General features: G+C 41.2%; 1 protein-coding gene and 1 pseudogene across 1 annotated transcript in view; one reads left to right on the top strand and one right to left on the bottom strand.

Moving 5' to 3' along the window:
* Window positions 1-4,436, top strand: part of LOC103192414 (ribosyldihydronicotinamide dehydrogenase [quinone]) — a 37,010-nt gene extending 32,574 nt beyond the window's left edge. The window contains exon 6 of the mRNA XM_007935390.1: window positions 4,260-4,436. Coding sequence (XP_007933581.1) covers window positions 4,260-4,436 — 177 coding nt within the window. The remainder of the gene's footprint in view (window positions 1-4,259) is intronic.
* Window positions 4,437-8,088: 3,652 nt separating this feature from the next.
* Window positions 8,089-12,273, bottom strand: LOC103192413 (annotated as a pseudogene).
* Window positions 12,274-18,177: the final 5,904 nt, after the last annotated feature.

Genomic DNA, 18,177 nt, shown 5'->3' with positions numbered 1-18,177 from the left:
GCTCTCACATGCATATGAGGTGATTGAAAATACCATGGCTTGTTTCAGGTGCACCTTAGTCTTGGAGGAGATAGCACTGATCTTTAGCACTTTAAAGAGGTCTCTTGCAGCAGATTTGCCCAGTGCTATACATCTTCTGATATCTTGACTGCTGCTTCCATTGGTGTTGATTGTAGAACCAAGTAATATGAAGTCTTTGACAACTTCAATCCTTTCTCCATTTATCATGATGCTGCTTATTGCTCCAGTTGTGAGGATTTTCGTTTTCTTTATATTGAGGTGTAATCTATACTGTAGTCTTCAGTCTTCATCAGTAAGTGCTTCAAGTCATCCTCACTTTCAGCAAGCAATATTGTGTCATCTGACTATCTCAGGTTGTTAATAAGTCTTCTTCCAATTCCGATGCCACATTCTTCTTCACATAGTCCAGCTTCTTGGAATATGTGCTCAGCATACAGATTAAATATGGTGAAAAGATACCAGCCTGACACACACCCTTCTTGATTTTAAGCCATGCAATGTCCCCTTGTTCTGTTTGAACAACAGCCTCCTGTCTAGTAGCAGTTCCTCATGAGTACAAATAAGTGTTCTGGAATTTCTATTCTTCTCTATAGTATCCATAATTTGTTATGATCTACACAATTGAATGCTTTTGCATAGTCAATAAAACACAAGTAAATATCTTTCTGGTATTCTTTGCTTTAAGCCAAGATCCATGTGACATCAGCTATGATATCCTTCCTTCCACATCCTCTTCTGAATCCAGCTTGCATTTCTGGAAGTTCTCTGTCTGTATACTGCTGCAACCATGTTTGAGTTATTTTCAGCAAGATTTTACTTGGGTGTGATATTAATGATATTGTTTGATAATTTCCACATTCTGTGGGATCACCTTTCTTTGGAATGTGTACAGATTTGGATCTTTTCCAGTCAGCTAACCAGGTAAATGTCTTCTAAATTTCTTGGCATAGACAAGTAAGCGCCTCCAGCATGGCATCCGTTTGTTGAAACATCTCAATGGGTATTCTGTCAATTCCTGGAGCCTCATTCTTTGCCAGTTCTTTCAGTGTAGCTTTGACTTCTCCCTTCAATACCATTGGTTCTTGATCATATGCCACCTCCTGAAATGGATGAACATCGACCAATTCTTTTTGATACAATAACTCTGTATTCCTTCCATCTTCTTTTGATGTTTCCTGCATCATTCAATATATTGCCCATAGAATCTTTCAATATTGCAACTTGAGGCTTAATTTTTTTTCTTTAGTTCTTTCAGTTCGAGAAATACCAAGCATGTTCTTCTTCTCATTTGACTTTCCAACTCCAGCTCTTTTGCATATTTCATTGTAATAATTGACTGTCTTCTTAAGCTATACTTTGAAATCATCTGTTCATCTCCTTTATCTTGTCATTTCTTTCATTTATTTTAGCTAATCTTCATTCAGGGGCAAGTTTCAGAGTCTCTTCTGACATCCATTTTGGTCCTTTCCTCCTTTACTGTCTTTTTAATGACCTTTTGCTTTCTTCATGGATAATGTTCTTGATGTCATCCCACGATTCCTCTGGTTTTTGATCATTGGTGTTCAATGCATCAAATCTATCTAGATGGTCTCTAAATTCAGGAGAGATATGTTGTTGTTGTTGTTGTTGTTGTTTGCTGTCGAGTCGGCCCCGACTCATAGCGACCCCTCCTTGGGTTTCCGAGGCAGTATCACTATGGAAGTAGGATTGCCCAACCTTCCTTCCGAGGAGTGGCTGGTGGGTTTGAACCACTAGCCTTCTGGTTAGCAGTCAAGTGCTTTAGCCACTATGCTACCAGAGCTCCTAGGAGAGATATATTTAAGGTCATATTTTTTCTCTTGTGGGCTTGTTTTAATTGTCTTCAGCTTCAACTTGAACTTGAGCAGTTGATGGTCTGTTCCACAGTCAGCTCCTGGCCTTGCTTTGGCTGATGATATTGAGCTTTTCCATTGCCTCTTGCCACAGATGTAGTCAGTCTGATTCCTGTGTACTCCATCTGGCAGAGTCCATGTGTATAGCTGCCATTTGTATTGTTGAAAAAAAGTATTTGCAATGAATAAGTCTTTGGTCTTGCAAAATTCTATTATGCTATCTCCAGCATTTTTTCTATCACCAAGGCCAAATTTTCCGACTACCAGTGATTCTTCGTTTACAACTTTTGCGTTCCAATCACCATTGATAATCAGAACATCTTGATTGCATGTTTGGTCAGTTTCAGAGTGCAGAAGTTGGCAAAAATCTTCAATTTCCTTATCTTTGGCTTTGGTGGTTGGTGTGTAAATTTGAATAGTGGTAGCATTAACTGGCCTTCCTTGTTAAAAAAAAAAAGACTCATAGGGATATTATCCTATCACTGACAGCATTGTACTTCAGGATTCAGGCTAGATCTTGAAACATTCTTTGTGACGATGAGTGCCACACCATTCATCTTCAACTTGTCATTACCGGCATAGTAGATCATAAGGTTGTCTGATTCAAAATGGCCAAAACCGGTCTATTTCAGCTCACTAATACCTTTGACATCACTCTTTATGTGTTCCATTTCATTTCAGACAACTTCCAATTTTCCTAGATTCATACTTCGTACATTCCATGTTCTGATTATTAATGGATGTTTGCAGCTGTTTCTTCTCATTTTGAATCATGCCACATCAGCAAATGGAGGTGTCAAAAGCTCTATTTTATCTGTATCACTAAGGTCAGCTCTACCCTGATGAGGCATCTCTTTCCCAATTGTATTTTGAGTGCCTTCTGACATGAGGGGCTCATCTTCCAGCACTATATTGGACGGTGTTTCACGGCTTTTCATAAGGTTTTCACTGGCCAGTTCTTTGAGAAGTGGATGGCCTCTTCCTTCTTCTGAGTCTGTTTCAGTTTGGAAACTCTGCTGAAGCGTGTCCACCATGGGCAATGCTGCTGGTGTTTTGGCACAACCTCCAGCCTCACCGCAACATGCAAGCCACCACAGTATGAAAAACTGACAGACAAGTTTCTCTCTCTTAGTTGTTCCAAACTGCTCTGCTCACTGCCTGGCCTTCCCCCTACCCATTCTGGCCATCTGCCAGCTCTCACTTCCTGTCTGGGGCTTTCCTCTTACCTGTTCCAGCCATCAGCACCTGGCTTTTGCTTCCTTCCTGGGGCTCTCCCCTTACCTGTTCTGGCTGCTGGTGCCGACTCCTGCTTCCTGGTTGGGACTTTCCCCTTACCTGTTCCAGCCATCAGAACTATGTATTTTGTTTTCAGAAATACATCTTATAGGAAAAAGAAAGAGACAATATGAAATTTAAAAATAGAAAGTCAGTCCCTACTCTCAGAAATAATCACTTTAACAGGTGTATGTCATTCTTTTCAGCCCATATATATTCATAAATTCATAAATAACCATAAGGTTATTATGTTTCATTTTTCACATAAATGGCATACTACACATACTGTTTAGAATATGTTGTTGTTTCCATTTAACAATATATCTTGAACTACATTTCATGGTGACACATTATAGCTCATTCATTCACTGCCGTTATGTTGATTCCAACTCATAGCAACCCTCATTGGATTTCCAAGGCTTTAAATCTTATGGAAGTAACTGCCTCATCTTCTATAGAGTGGCTGTTGGGTTTGAACCATCAACCTTTAGGTTAGCAACCAAATTCCTTAACAACTACACCACCAGAGCTCCTTCCTTAAGAAAGCTCCTTCCTCACGTTATAGCTAGAGTTACTGGTAGTGTAGTGCCTAAAGCATTTGACTACTAACCAGAAGGCTGGTGGTTCAAATCTATCAGCCACTCCTCAGAAGGAAGGTTGGGCAATCCACTTCCGTAGTGATACCACCTCGGAAATCCAAGGAGGGGTTGCTATGAGTTGGATCTGACTCAACAGCAGTGAGTTTAGTTTTTTCTTTTTTTTTGCCTTAATATAGAATAATCCACTTTAAGAAAGTATCATACTTTTCCAGATCTGTCAAAACTGTAGAATTAAATATTCAAACTAGGAATAAAGATTATAATTGTATAATCTCAATTGTAAAAACAGAATTTGGAAATCCCAGCTGCCCAAAATTCTCCTCATTTGGAAAGCCCACCAACCTAAGGTTGTCAGCAAGTCTAGTTGTCTAGTATCATTAAAGTTGTTTTGTTAATTTTTGAAAGTTTGTTTCTTATCACTTTTGCCCTTTAAGCATTTGATCAAGTGACATTTAGTGGTTTCTAATCAGCTTTTCTTTCATTCTGGTTTTAGCATGGTGTATTGCACTTCTGTGGATTTAAAGTCCTAGCTCCTCAAATCAATTTTGCTCCTGAGATAGCATCAGAAGAAGAAAGAAAAGGGATGGTGGCATCCTGGGCCCAGAGGCTGAAGACCATCTGGACAGAGGAGCCCATCAACTGCACACCACCTTGGTACTTTGGACAGTAACACTTTGTGCCTTGTGTACATCATATAAGCATGCTAAAGACCCAAGCACAATTCAGTAATTATCAGATTCTGATCAATGTTTAAATGATTTGGTTTCCATCTTTCTCTCCAGAATGTGACATTGTCCAGGGTGATTTAGTAGGTTCCACCAGCTGCCTAATCCTTGTACACATCTTCTTTTCTCCTTTCTGTCATATCCTTGGTCTTATTTAAATATTCCCCCTTCTCCACTTGTCTATGTGCTTCAGAGGAGGCTGGGACCCCAGGGTGTGCATGAGTTCATGAGATGTCTAAGGCAATCACGATAGATCCTTCCCTTGGCAATGATTGATTCCAGCAGAAACATAGATCAATTTTGTAGCCAGTGAGACAAGGAGTTCTGCTGAGAAGCATCTGGGAAAGGCTTCCCTACTCTTAAAAAGAGACACAAGATAGAGACAAGTCTATTGCTTACAAGGGATGTTGTGTCTGGATGAGGCCCATGCAATGAAAGCAGCTGTCTTGACTCCAGCCCAAGGATTAAGCCAGCACTGGAGAAGACCAAGGAGTCCCTAGGTGGTGTAAACCGTTAATGAGCTCAGCTGCTAACCAAAAGATTGGAGGCTCAAATCCACACAGAGGTGCCTCAGAAGAAAGGCCTGGTGATCTTTTTAAGACAAATCAGCCATTAGGAACCCTATGGAGCACAGTTTTATTCTGACACACATGGGGTCATCACCAAGAGTCAAAATCACTTCCATGACAACTGGTAAAAATTAATAAATAAATAAAAGAGAGAAAGAGGAGATTACAGCCAAAGGAATCCAGAGAGGCAGAGCCTGAGCCCCAGACATCATGCTTTTGGATCTCTCGCTGTATTAGATAATACAGTCTCTTATCACAAGCACATGGTCTGACAAAATGGTACTATAATAAAATTACAACAAAGGTACTAGATATATTTAAAAATGTGAATGGATGAGTGTTTCAGAATTTTATGCCTTCAGATCAAATATTTTAATAATTAGCTTGTTTTATTGGAGTCTATGCTGACTGGTGTCATTCACCAGGCTTCCATTTCTTTAGTATTTGTCTAATATTTTTTCATTGTGCTGTTTTCAGCTTTTATGGATAATTTGCTTTTCATGTGGTTCTCATGGCATGGAGCTAAATTTGTTAGTTTTTTCTTTTGTTTTTAATTCAAGAGCTTGTTTTTCTTTCTCTTTTAAATAGAAAAGAGCTATTTCTTCGATCTTTCTTTTTTGCTTGCATTAAGACTAAAATTTTAATTGAACAGCCAATTAATATACATTTAAATGATTAAGTACTGGTTAAAGTGAAATTTCAAGGCATTAATCAGATGGCATCCCATCACTATGCACATGTCTCTGTGGCAATACTAATAATTACCCTGAAGGCAAGGCAATTGGAGATCAAGGAGTCTCCCTAAAAAGCAACTCTAAGGGATTAAATGTCATCATCTGACTGCTTAGATCAAAGATGCTGCCTGTGGACATAGACCCTTCTTCCTTAGCATCCCAACATGAAGCCTCAGTCATCATCAGATTCTTGAAACTTCTGTCTGAAAGCCTTTTCAACCAGCTTCCCATTGGAATCATATTTGAACAACTTTTCTTCTGCCTCTTTTTCATCTTTTTATCTTCATCATCTTTTTCCTCCTTTTCATCAGCATCTTCAAACTCTCTCTCATTTGCATTTTATTTGTCCACTTTTTCATCTCACTAATCATCAAATTTCCTTTTGTGTCATCTTCTTCCTTTTCATCTGATCATCTTCAAACTCTCTAATAGCCTTCCTCATCAAGCACTTTCATAGCCATTGTTTTCAAATTCTTACTCAAGACCATTTTTATCAAATTCTTTTTGAAGCCATCTTCACACCATTTTCAGAGAAGTTTTCAGATCTTTCTAAGACGTCTATTTAAGGCTGTCATCATCTTCAGACTCCTTGTTAGGCTCATCATCTTCAGATATTTGTTCAGGGCTAGTCTCTTTGTAGGAGCTCTGGTAGCATAGTGGCTAAAGCACTTGACTGCTAACCAGAAGGCTGGCAGTTCAAACCCACCAGCCACTCCTCGGAAGGAAGGTTGGGCAATCCTACTTCCGTAGTGATACTGCCTCGGAAACCCAAGGAGGGGTCGCTATGAGTTGGGGCCGACTTGACGGCACACAACAACAACAACAACAGTCTCTTTGTATTTTTGTTTGTTTGTTTGAGGTTCTTCTTTTTAGAATGCCTTTTGGAGCCATTCTCTTCAAACGTTTTAGACATTGCCACCTTCTAGACTCTTTCAGAAGCATCTTCAAATTCTATCCCACCTTATGTTCTTTAAACATGCTTTGGTGGTGCAATGGTTAAATGCTTGGCTGCTGTGGTAGTTAAGAATGTGTGTCAACCTGTGGCTTCCAGCCAAGCAAAAGACAGGTATAGGAGTTGAACATTTACCTGAAGTAAATATACTCCTTGAAGAGAACAATCATGGGAGAAAGAAGGGCTGTTTGTCTACAGGGAGATAGCTCAGGGGGCAGGGGTGCATGGCAGGATGGACACAGGGAAGAGGTGACTGTTGGGAGGAAGTGGGAGGGGAGCTGTTGCCTTTTGGTGAATTGTGGTTAATGTCATGAGACAAAGTATATGTGAGCTGCTGTATGGAAAGTGAATTTTCTCTGTAAATTTTCACCCAAATCACAATTAAAAAAATAATAATAATTTTAAAAAAAGTGTGTGTGTCACCTTGGCAGAGCCTTGGTTTTGAGTGGCTGGGCAGCTGGATGTAGTTATTCCCTATAATGAGATTGATAATCAACTCCATGGTGGAATCTGCTGTGAGCAATTGAGTAGCTGCCTTCAGGGTGTGGCCTGCTCCTAGCATATAAAGAGAAGCTTTGAGAAATCTCTTTAGCTTTTGGTATGTCTGGATTCTGCATTTGGCCAAGTCTTCATTTCACTGGACTGCCATGTTGCCTGCTGATCTTGGGATTATTCCTGGATTTGAACTAGTGGCCTGTCATGTTGTCTGCTAATCTTGGGACTGTGCCATTTTACTTGTCCATCTTGGGTTCATCAGTCTCAGCAGCTAGCAGCTGCAAGAGTTAGAAAAAGCTTACAGTTCTAGTGGGCCTGTAAATGGAGGCAGAGCTGAAGCCCAAGATCAAGGGGCCTTTACCCAGCCCCTAGAGCTAGCACTTTGAACTCAGACCTCTAGCCTCCTAAACTGTGAGAGAATAAATCCCTGTTTTTAAAAGCTATCCACTTGTGGTATTTCTGCTATAGCAGCATTAGAGAACCAAGATAGCAGTTAACAAAAATTGGCTATTTGAACCCACCACCCACTCTATGGGGGAGAAAATGTGTCAGTCTGCTTCCATAGATTCCAAAGATTACAGCCTTGGAAACTCTATGGAGCAGTTCTATTCTGTCCTATGAGTGTGATTATAAAATTCAACTATGAGCTGAAATTGACTCAATGGCAACAGTTTTATAGACTGTAACAGAAGTACCACTAGTGGGCGGCTTTAACAGCATTCTTTTCTTTGGTAAGTTCTTTAAATGCCATTGTAATTTCAGCTTCTTCAGCATTTGTCCTAGATATGCTAGGATGCTCTGAAACATACTTTAAAAGACCCTGCTCTTTCGGAAGCAAAGACAGGATTCATTTGCCTCGCTTGGCCTGAGGGGCTTTGAGGAAAGCCTGCTTTACTCTTGAGATCTCAGCCATATAATCTGTAGTGCCATCCATGCTTGGACAGTGATCTGGCACACCACCAAACCACCTTCATTGAAAGTTTGAATACAATGATTAGCTTCTTCTGTATTGCCAAAGGACTCAGAGCCTATATGCTGTGGGAACCTACCAAAGAGAAGTTGCTTCCTAATTTGTCCAAACTTTCAGCAGTCTCATTGAAGGTCTTCTCTGACCCCATTCACCAGTGGACTATCCTCAAAATCCAAAGGTTGAAGCAGTTTTGATGATGATAACTTTCTTGTGGTACACTGGGATGATCCAACTGCTTTTTGTTTGGAGACAGCTGTTGCTGGTAGGCTTGCCTGTCTTCTCTTTTGAAAGCATTAATAGTCCCCTTCAGTTGAGACTTTGCCATCTTCAACATGCAATTTATGTTTTCTAATTCATCTCCATCCAAAAGGATTACTACTGCAAGGTCCACAGATCCCCTCTTCAAAGAACTTGTCTCCTTTTAGATTTCCTTGATTATCTTTATAAAGCTTGACCTTAAGTTCTTCTTAGGGAGTATAATAGTTAAGATTATGTGTCAACTTGGCTGAGCCTGTTTTTGAGTGGCTGGGCAGCTGGTCATAGTTATTCCCCATAATGAGACTGGCAATCAACTCCATGGTGGAATCTGCCACAAGCAGCTGAGTAGCTGCTTTAGGGGTGTGGTCTGTTTCCATTATATAAGGAGAAGCTTTGATAATGGTCTTGAGCTCTTTGGTACTTTTGGACCCTGCTTGTAGCTGACTCTTCATCTCAATGGCCTGCTGTATTGTCTGCAATACAAGAACTTGGGATTGTTTCTGAACTTGAACTAATGTCCTGCTATGTTGTTTGATAATCTTGGGACTGTGGCATTGTACTTGTCAGCCTTGGGCTTGTCAGCCTCAGCAGCCAGCTGCTGCCTGAGTTAAGAGAAGCCTTTAGTTTCAGTGGGCCAGAGCAAGAGGCACAGCTGAAGCCCAAGGTTGAGGGGCCTTTACCCAGCCCCTAGATCTGACACTTAGAACTTGGACTTCTAGCCTCCTAAACAGTAGGAGAATAAATTCCTGTTTGTTCATACCACCGATTTTGTGGTATTTTCTGTTAGAGCAACACTAGAGAACCAAAACAAAGAGAATCTCTCATAATAATACCAAATTTGGACATAAGCTTTATAAATTAATCCACTGTAATGTATGGATGCAAACCAGACACATGTACATTTGTATTTCTATCTTCTTAAACAATGGTTAAAGCATTTGGCTGCTGACCTAAAGGTCAGCTATTCAAACCCACCAGCTACTCCATGGAAGAAAAATGAGGCAGTCGGCTGCTGTAAAGATTTACAGCTTTGGAAATCCTATGTGCGTGTTTTACTTTGTCCTGCAGGGTTGGAATTGACTCGATGGCAGTGTGTTTTGTTTGGGTTTTGCCACATGAAGCCATTCTTTTTGAGATCAGTGGGTTCAGGTGTTTTTCTTTGTGGTGGTTTCTCAGTGTTCCTAGCAGTACTCTCTTGTATGTTTGCTGTAGAGCTGGATGTACCATTATTAGAGTAGCCATAATTGGCCTGATATGTAGTGAAGAAATCTTCAGTGATCTTGAGGAGCCAAGCCTTCTTGTCCAGATTCCATTTTTAGGGAGTGTCAGTTGACTTCTACCCCAAAGAATTTGGCTTCTCTGCTGGGATCTTCCTGGATATCACCCTCTTTGGTGTCTCTATACAGTTCTTATATTAACAGCTGCTCATCAAACTCATTTTTTCATCTAGGTTTTTGGTGTTCATGTTTCCTACCCATCACAGGGCAAAGAGGCTGAAAGAACAATGCCCAGTCCAGGAAACCACAGTTGAGTGGGTCCAAGACCTGTCACCTCCTTTCATATTTTCATTTTGCCCTGCTTTCTTTTGTGCTAGTACTTTCTAAGGTATTCTGGGCTGATGTTTCCCTCATCAATCAGATCCTCTCTCTGGAATTTCTCAAAGTTTCCAATCCTTTGAGAATTCTACTTGACTGCCTTCCAACTTCCTCAAATCTAGCATGCCAACAATTGAGTTCTACTTCCCACACCTCCATCACCATCTTTTATCTCAGTAAGCAGCAGGAATTCAACTCTCAGCTCCAACACCAGGGAGTCATATTTACTCACCTTAATTGTTGATTTTAGAAATGTTGTTGAATAGAATTTAAAATGAATAAATTCAGCATCAGCAGCACAGTGGTAATTGTGCTTTTTTTGAAAAAAAAAAAAAAAAAAGAAAGACTGCAGACCCACCTGCCCTTCCACTTGTGTGGCAGAGGTTGATACAAAAGAGGAAATAAACTTATGTTACTCCATGTAAGAAAGTGTCAGAATGTTGAAGCAGTTCCACTGGCCAGAGAGCTCTGCCTTGTACCCAAGGGACAGGGGAAACACTGTGGCTGGCCTCATGAAGGAGAAAAGGAGCCCCAGTTATGGTGACTTGGTGGGGATGTAGGAGAAGATGGCACATGAGAAGTTTGGTGCTAGGGATGATGTGACAACCTTGAAGATGGACCAATTCAGTCCCAGGCAGCCCTCTATTCTGTGAGTTGTGTTCTCATCAGGTCATTTAGTTTTGCCCTTAAAAGAAAGAGTTAGTCAGACAAAACTGGAGGTTGCTTGAATCCCACCAGTATAAAGGTACTTGACCTGTGACACTAGAAATTGGCTCAGTATAGCTGTGAGCATCTGGCAATTATCCACATGCTATAAACACATCTGACCCTTTGACCAGGCAATTCCATTTCCAGGAATAGATTCTAAGGAAATACACAGAAAGTGAAAGTAATTGTGTAAATAAAATGTTTGGGTTTTTATCAAACAATAACTTAATTAATAAAGAATGTCTGCCTTGTGCATTGTGCTCTTTAAAAGAAATTATCTATGTGAGGTGAAATTGATGACAGCAACTGGGAAGATTAGGCAGACATCTTAGAAGGTAGTGAGTTTATTTTAATGGGGAGGAACAAATTGGAAAAGGAGTGTGAGAATGGTTGTACAACTTGAAGAATGTAACCAATATCACTGAATTGCACATGTAGAAATTGTTGAATTGGTGTATATTCTGCTGTGTATATTTTCAACAACTAAAATTATTAAAAAGAAAAAAGATACCAGTAAAACATGAAAGGTATTAAAACAAAGAAAGGGGGGGATTTTTAGTGATAATGAAATAATAGTTAACATTTATTGGATGTTTAATTTGTGCCAGAGGCTGATACATGCATTATTAGCTATTTAGCCATCATAAAAAATATATGAGCAAGTACTAGTACTAACTCCATTTTATAGATGAGGAAACAGAGGCAAAGCTGGCTGAAGACACTTACAAAAAGGCTCACAGCTATCTAGGGGCAGATCTAGGATTTGAACCCAGAATATCTAGATGCAATCAAATGCCCATGATTAGGGTAATGATGAAGCACACCATAGCATAACCATCCCTTAGAAGTTGTCTGAGCTGTTAAAATAGTAGGCATTTAACACGTATTCTCATTTCTTCTGATAACCACACCCTGATTTCCCTTTGGGAATTACGCTCTTTTGCCAAGCCATGTGGTTTTCATAAGTGTGACATCTCCACACTCAGGAGTAGCACCTGACACAGACCTGACCAGTCAAGTGCTCCATGACCCAGTACACAACCCAGGCTAAGCCAATGAGATAAAACTGGAAAATTCATTGATTAGTGGGGAAGAAAAGACTTTACTTGCTTCTGGACCAGATGCCACTTGGATATCTGCAAGGAACGCCGAAAAGAAAGCTGAGGCAAGGATTTTCCACCAGAGTGAACAGAGAGAGCCTTCTAAAGCCAGTGCCCTGAATTTGGACTTGGCTTCCTAAACTGTGAGAAAACAAATTTCTGTTTATCTCTGGAGCTTACACTTGAGTTTCAATTGGGTCCTACTAACTCTGTAACATAAAACAAGTCCATATACTCTTGATGCCCATTTCCTTATCTGTAAATAGAGATAAGAGTTACTTCACAAGGGTTACATTTATTCAAAAATGTTAATATGCCAATATTGAGTGTAATGTACTCCCTGGATCCTAGTATGTGCTTAACAAAACAAACTCACTGCTGTTGAGTCAATTGCCACTCATAGTGACCCCTCCTTGGGTTTCCAAGGTGGTATCTCTACAGAAGTAGATTGCCCAATCTTCCTTCCAAGGAGTGGCTGATGGATTTGAACTGTCAGCCTTCTGGTTAGCAGTCAAATGCCTTAGGCACTACGCCACCAGAGCTCCTAGTATGTGTTTAGTCAATGGCAACTATTACAAACTTTCAAGACATGCATATTTAGGGAATAAAACAAGTATCATCTTTTAGTGATAGTAACCTCCAGCGTTTGAATCAAAAGGAAGGCTGTCCCATGGACTCTGTCCCTGTAGCATCTGACCTGTCCACACCTTGTTTTGCTGTACATTATCTGAGTCTCATGGCACAGGTCTTTCTCCTCTTGTACCTGAAGTATCTCTCCTATGAGGTAGACAAAATGGATTAAAAGGTCATGTTCTTCTTAGTCTTCTTTCACAAAGGATTTGTCTTTGTCTTCTGAGCTTTCCCAGTCTCCAGGCAGAGTATAGACTTGGCTGGGCTGGTTCCCAGGCTTCAGAGGCACAAAGTAGGAAAAATGGAGAAATGGGGACAGGTCAAGTGGGATGAGGGTGGCAGGAATGTGAGAGAATCCACAGTGGAGTGAAAAAATACTCACAAAGCACTTACTGTGCTCCTAATGCTAGTCTAAAAGCTATGGACATGGAAATAAACACAACTGCAGGGCCCCTGTTCTCCTGTTGCTTCCATTGCAGGAGATGTGCAGAGTGGGAGAACTCCTTTCTCTTGTTGCCCACTGTTTCCAGAATACAGTCCACATTGTTAGCATGGCGAGCAAGACATTCCACATCTGTTCTCTTGTAAAGACTCCTAGTCCTCCCTTGGCTGCTACACACCCTACTTCAGCCCTGGCACATACAAGCTCCATGCTTAAGTGAGGAACTCTTAAGTGTAGAAGAATGTTTTACAATGACTTTTTTCTTCCCATCTCCCTTAACCCTTCTTTCTGGGAAATCCAAGTTACCTTTCAAAATTCAGTTCAAGAATGCCCTGTTTGGGAAATCTTCCTGATCTACTTTAAATAGAGCTCATCTCTCCACCATCCTTGGTGGCACTTGCTATACCCATTAAATGCTTGCATTACCACATTATTTTGATATTTGGTTGTGAGGTGATTCTGGCTGAAATCTTTGCCTTCCAGATTTGATTGGACATGTGTAGCTGGCTGAATAGGTTGACCCTTCTTCTGTGCACATTATTGGAATGAAGATTGGAACTTGAAACCCCACCATGGCTGACACATACTGGTGTCTCAATATATGTGTATTGAATTGCAGAAGCAAGATCATTCCATCCTGTCTAATGGGGATGATCTCTGAATGGCTTGGGCTGCTCTCTGGGCTTTGGGAATAAGAATCCCTAGGTGTAGCCTATTTCTTCCAGGTGCACTTTGCCATTTGGATTCTTAAATGATGAATTGGAGGCACATGGCAGCTATAAGAAGACACTGGCCAGAGATATCATTGAGAAGCAGAAGGTTCAAGAAGCTGATACAGTGATAGTAATATTTCAGGTTCTTTTTTTTTTTTTTTAACCTCCTATTAAATACACTTAACATTTCTTAATGTAAAATAGACCAGGTATCTTCAGACTGTACTGTTCACACTATTGGAAGTACCATATATATATATTTGTTGTTGTTATGTACCATCGAGTTGGCCCCAAATATATATATATATATATATATATATATATATATATATATGTAGTAAAGTTTATATAAGAGCTCTGGTAGCATAGGGCCTGAGGCACTTGACTGCTAACCAGAAGGCTGGCGGTTCAAATCCACCAGCCACTCCTCAGAAGGAAGGTTGGAGGACAAACTACTTCCGTAGAGATACCGCCTCGGAAACCCAAGGAGGGGTTGCTGTGAGTCGGGTCAAACTCAATGGCACATAACAACAGCAACGACAAAGTTCATAAAGAAATTGCACTTGTGAACCATTTGAGGAAATTAGATCATCATAGACAGAATCACAGGAATCAAAAGTTTTAAATCCTAAGTCTCCAAATAGCTAGATCTGGATAGAGGGCCTTTCTCCATTGATGGACCATAGGAGACTTGGTCCTTGTGTCAATCCTGCTCCTTTCAAGGGCCCCAGACTATAGGCCTGGTGTTGCCAAGACAAGATATTTATACCTATAGTTGTCACTTGCTCCTTTTTCAAACAAAACTTTGTTTGCAAATTGCCTGAGGGAGTCAACACCTTCCCAAGGTATTGATTGTAATCCTGTGTATCTAACAGGTGTGACTTAGTGAAGCCACTATTTCAGCATGCTTGAGTATTATGTGTGTAAGTCTGCAGAAAAGTAGGTGAGCTTTCCAGGGCCCTCTGGAATCTAACATGGACACAGAATGAAGCATATAGGCCTGGACAGTTTGACTTGCTTCTAACACTGGAAAGCCATGCTGTGCTTATGCCTCTCCCTGGTGGTAGATGCTGGCGTGACAATGGGTCCAAGTGCAGTAGCCACATGTGGGAGTCAGGCACAGCTTATTTAAGGGTTCAGAATCATCCTCTAACTCTGAGCTGGATGTATGAATGCTTCTGTTTGACTCTTTACTCCAGTCTCAGTTTCTAGATGCCCAACCAAGAAGGTGAGCTTATTTTTCCATTGAATACTGGTAATAGTGGGAGCTCTGGTGGCATAATGCCTAAGGCATTTGACTGCTAACCAGAAGGCTGGTGGTTCAAACCCACCAGCCACTCCTCGAAAGGAAGGTTGGGCAATCTACTTCCATAGTGATACTGCCTTGGAAACCCAAGGAGGGGTTGCTATGAGTCGAATCCAACTCCACAACAGTGAGTGAGTGTGAGTGAACAACAACAATGTGTATCTGGTGAGGGTGTAATATCCAGAATATGTAAAAAAAAATATGTGCAACTTAACAACAAAAAGACAAACATCCCAGTTTAAAAAAGTGGATAAAATATGTACTTAAATAAACATTTGGTCATTTAGAGTATGTTGTATCAATAGACTCACACAAGTGTGTAATCTTTTGGGTTGTCTTTTTTTCATTCCAAATTCTCTGGAGATTCATGAAGATTGTACATTCCATTTTATTGCTGTCTGGTTTCCATGCACCTGCATTTTAACCTGGTTACCAGCTGGTTAAGGCATTTGGCTGCTAACCAAAAGGTCCGTGGTTGAAACCCATAAGTTGCTCTGCTGAAGAAAGACGGGGCAGTCTGGTTTCATAAAAATTTACAGCCTTGGAAACCCAATGGTTGTCGGTATGAGTCAATGGACTTGATGGCACACGTTTATTTTGGTTTACCCGCCTAGAAAGAGAGGAGGGGGTGGGCAGAAGGCATGTGGGCGCCGCCTGCACCCCAGTACAGCAGTGCTTTCAAGGCAGCTGGCCAGCAGGGGAGCACTCAGCAACTGGAGCCGGTGAAGGCATGGGACTCTGGAGGGGGCGGGGCGTGCGGCCGCACAAGTGATTGCGTAGTCACTTGGAGGGGCAAAAGCAGGGGCGGAGGCGAGCTGTATCACAAGGCCCTCTGCACCTGCAGGCGCAACGGCTGGCGCTCTCATCAGCCAGGGGTTCTGAGTGTTTGCTGCCGGAGTTACTCCAGGTTGTACCTGTCTCGAGTCCCGCCACTCCATACTTTCTACTGGGTGAGTTCTCCCCGCAGTCCTGCCAGGAGATTGAAGGAGGCAGCCCTGGGCGCAGAGACTGTGAACACACGTCCCAGTGGTGCCTGATGCCCCTTTTTGAAACATTTCTGTATTTGGCTCTCTGTGATTAGCAGGCAGCATCCATTTCTTCTGCCCTGAACCTAAGAAGTGAGGACAGTATTGTCCTCACGTCGGCAATGAGAAGACCCGGCAGCGCCGCTACGTGGGTTGCCGTATATCCCTTTGAGAATGAGATGTCCCATTAGACTTGGGCGGTCAGGGACTATGTTCTTCCTAAACGCGACACAGGTCGCCATGGTTCATGCCTGTCTTTCTCAGGAATTTTGTGGCTATATATAACAAAACCTAAAAAAATACCAGCTTTTTTTTTTCTTCATTGTTATTTTTTTTCTTTTCGGTGGCAATATAAACATCCCAATATTACATCCCTTCACAGTTTCTGCAGGTAGAGTTAAATGATTGGTTACATACTTCACGTTGTGTCGCTCTCTCCACCCATATTGTTACATCACAATTAATCTACGTACTCTGCCCGTTAAAGTTGTTATCTGTGCTTTACATGAACTCTTGTCAGTTTGCACTCATGTAGATAATTCTAAATAAGAGCATAATGCCCAAGGCAAACATTCTTTAATAATTGTTCATTTTAATTGTTTAGTTTAAAGATTCAGAAGGAAGGTTGGGCAATCCTACTTCCGTAGTGATACTGCCTCGGAAACCCAAGGAGGGGTCGCTATGAGTCGGGGTCGACTCGAGATGGCACATAACAACAACAACAACAACAGTTTAAAGATGGATCATGGGATACTTTTTGTTCAAAGTTTAAAAATTCTTTGGGGTGGGGCAATAGATTTTGGGGTTCCTCCAATCTCAGTGGGTCCGGTAAATGTGATTTCCGTATGAATTTGAAATTCTGTTCCACGATTTTCCTCCTTTGGATCAGGATCCGTCTATTGGGACCTTGATCAAAATGTTCAGTAGTGGTAGCCAGACACCATCCATTTCTTCTGGTCTCATGATGGAGAAGGAGATAAATGAGCATTTCCTGCAATTCATTTTCTCCATTCCTGGGTCTCTTTCCTCTACTGTTTCCGGTGAATAGAGACCAATTATATCTTGGGTGGCTATTTGCAAGCTTTTAAGACCCCAGATGCTACTCAGAGAACTAGGAGGTAGAACAGAATATATTTAAGCCAATTGTCTGAAAAGATCCATGAAGCCATGACCCTAAACCTTTGAACCCAGAAAACTAATCCCATGAAATGTTTAGTTGTAGCTAATATCAACAGGTACAGTCTTTTATTTGTTTTTTTGACTCATGTTGTAGTAGTAATATTACATAAAGCATTTTATTTGCCATTTCACCCTTTTCATCTGGTGTACAACTCAGTGACAACAGCTACATTAGTCAAGTTGTGTAACCATTACCCCTAGTTAATCCCAGTTTTCCCATCACCATAGAGAAAAGTTCACTACTTCCCAGAGAGTGATTTCCGCCTCTCCCTCCCCTCTCCTGCCCGTGGTAATCACTTGATCTCTATGTAATTACATATTATTGTCATTTTATATAAGTGAAACCATATAATCTTTGTCCTTTTGTGATTGACTTATTAAAACAAAGCAAAAAGAGCAGCTTCTTTAAACTTTAATCTCCATGAGAAATATCAGCCGAAGAAGTATATGGAAGTAAAAATGTGTTTAATAATATATACTCCCAACAGTGCAATTTGTAGAGTTTTAAAAGGCAGAAATCACCCACGTGCCCAGAAACGGGGAGGGAAAGGGCCCACTGGCTTGCTGACAGCCGTTCAGCATAAGGAGAGTTCATCTTGCCCTTGGAGCAACAGGCAAGGCCATCCACACAGACAGGGTCATGTGAACTAAGGTGAACACATAAAAAACAGCACTGGAGACTGATAGGATGAAATAACATATACATCAAAAACATCAGCAGATTTAAGGTGGTTTGTTGTTGTTGTTAAGTGCCGTTGAGTCATTTCCGACTCATAGCGACCCCATGCACAGCAGAACGAAACACTGCCCGATCTTGCACAGCCCCACAATCCCTGCTATACTTGAGCCTATCATTGCAGCCACCGTGTCAATCCATCTTGTTGAAGGCCTCCCCGTCTTTCATTGACCCTGCACCCTACCAAGCATGACATCCTTCTCCAGGGAATGGTCCTTTCTGACAACATGACCAAAATAGGTGAGACGAAGTCTGGCCATTCTTGCTTCCAAGG

This window comes from Orycteropus afer, unplaced genomic scaffold (assembly GCF_000298275.1).
Source record: "Orycteropus afer afer isolate SDZICR_OR568_19922 unplaced genomic scaffold, OryAfe1.0 scaffold00027, whole genome shotgun sequence".
In the NCBI taxonomy this organism is placed as follows: Eukaryota; Metazoa; Chordata; class Mammalia; order Tubulidentata; family Orycteropodidae; genus Orycteropus; species Orycteropus afer.
This window is presented reverse-complemented; position numbering and strand designations above follow the sequence as displayed.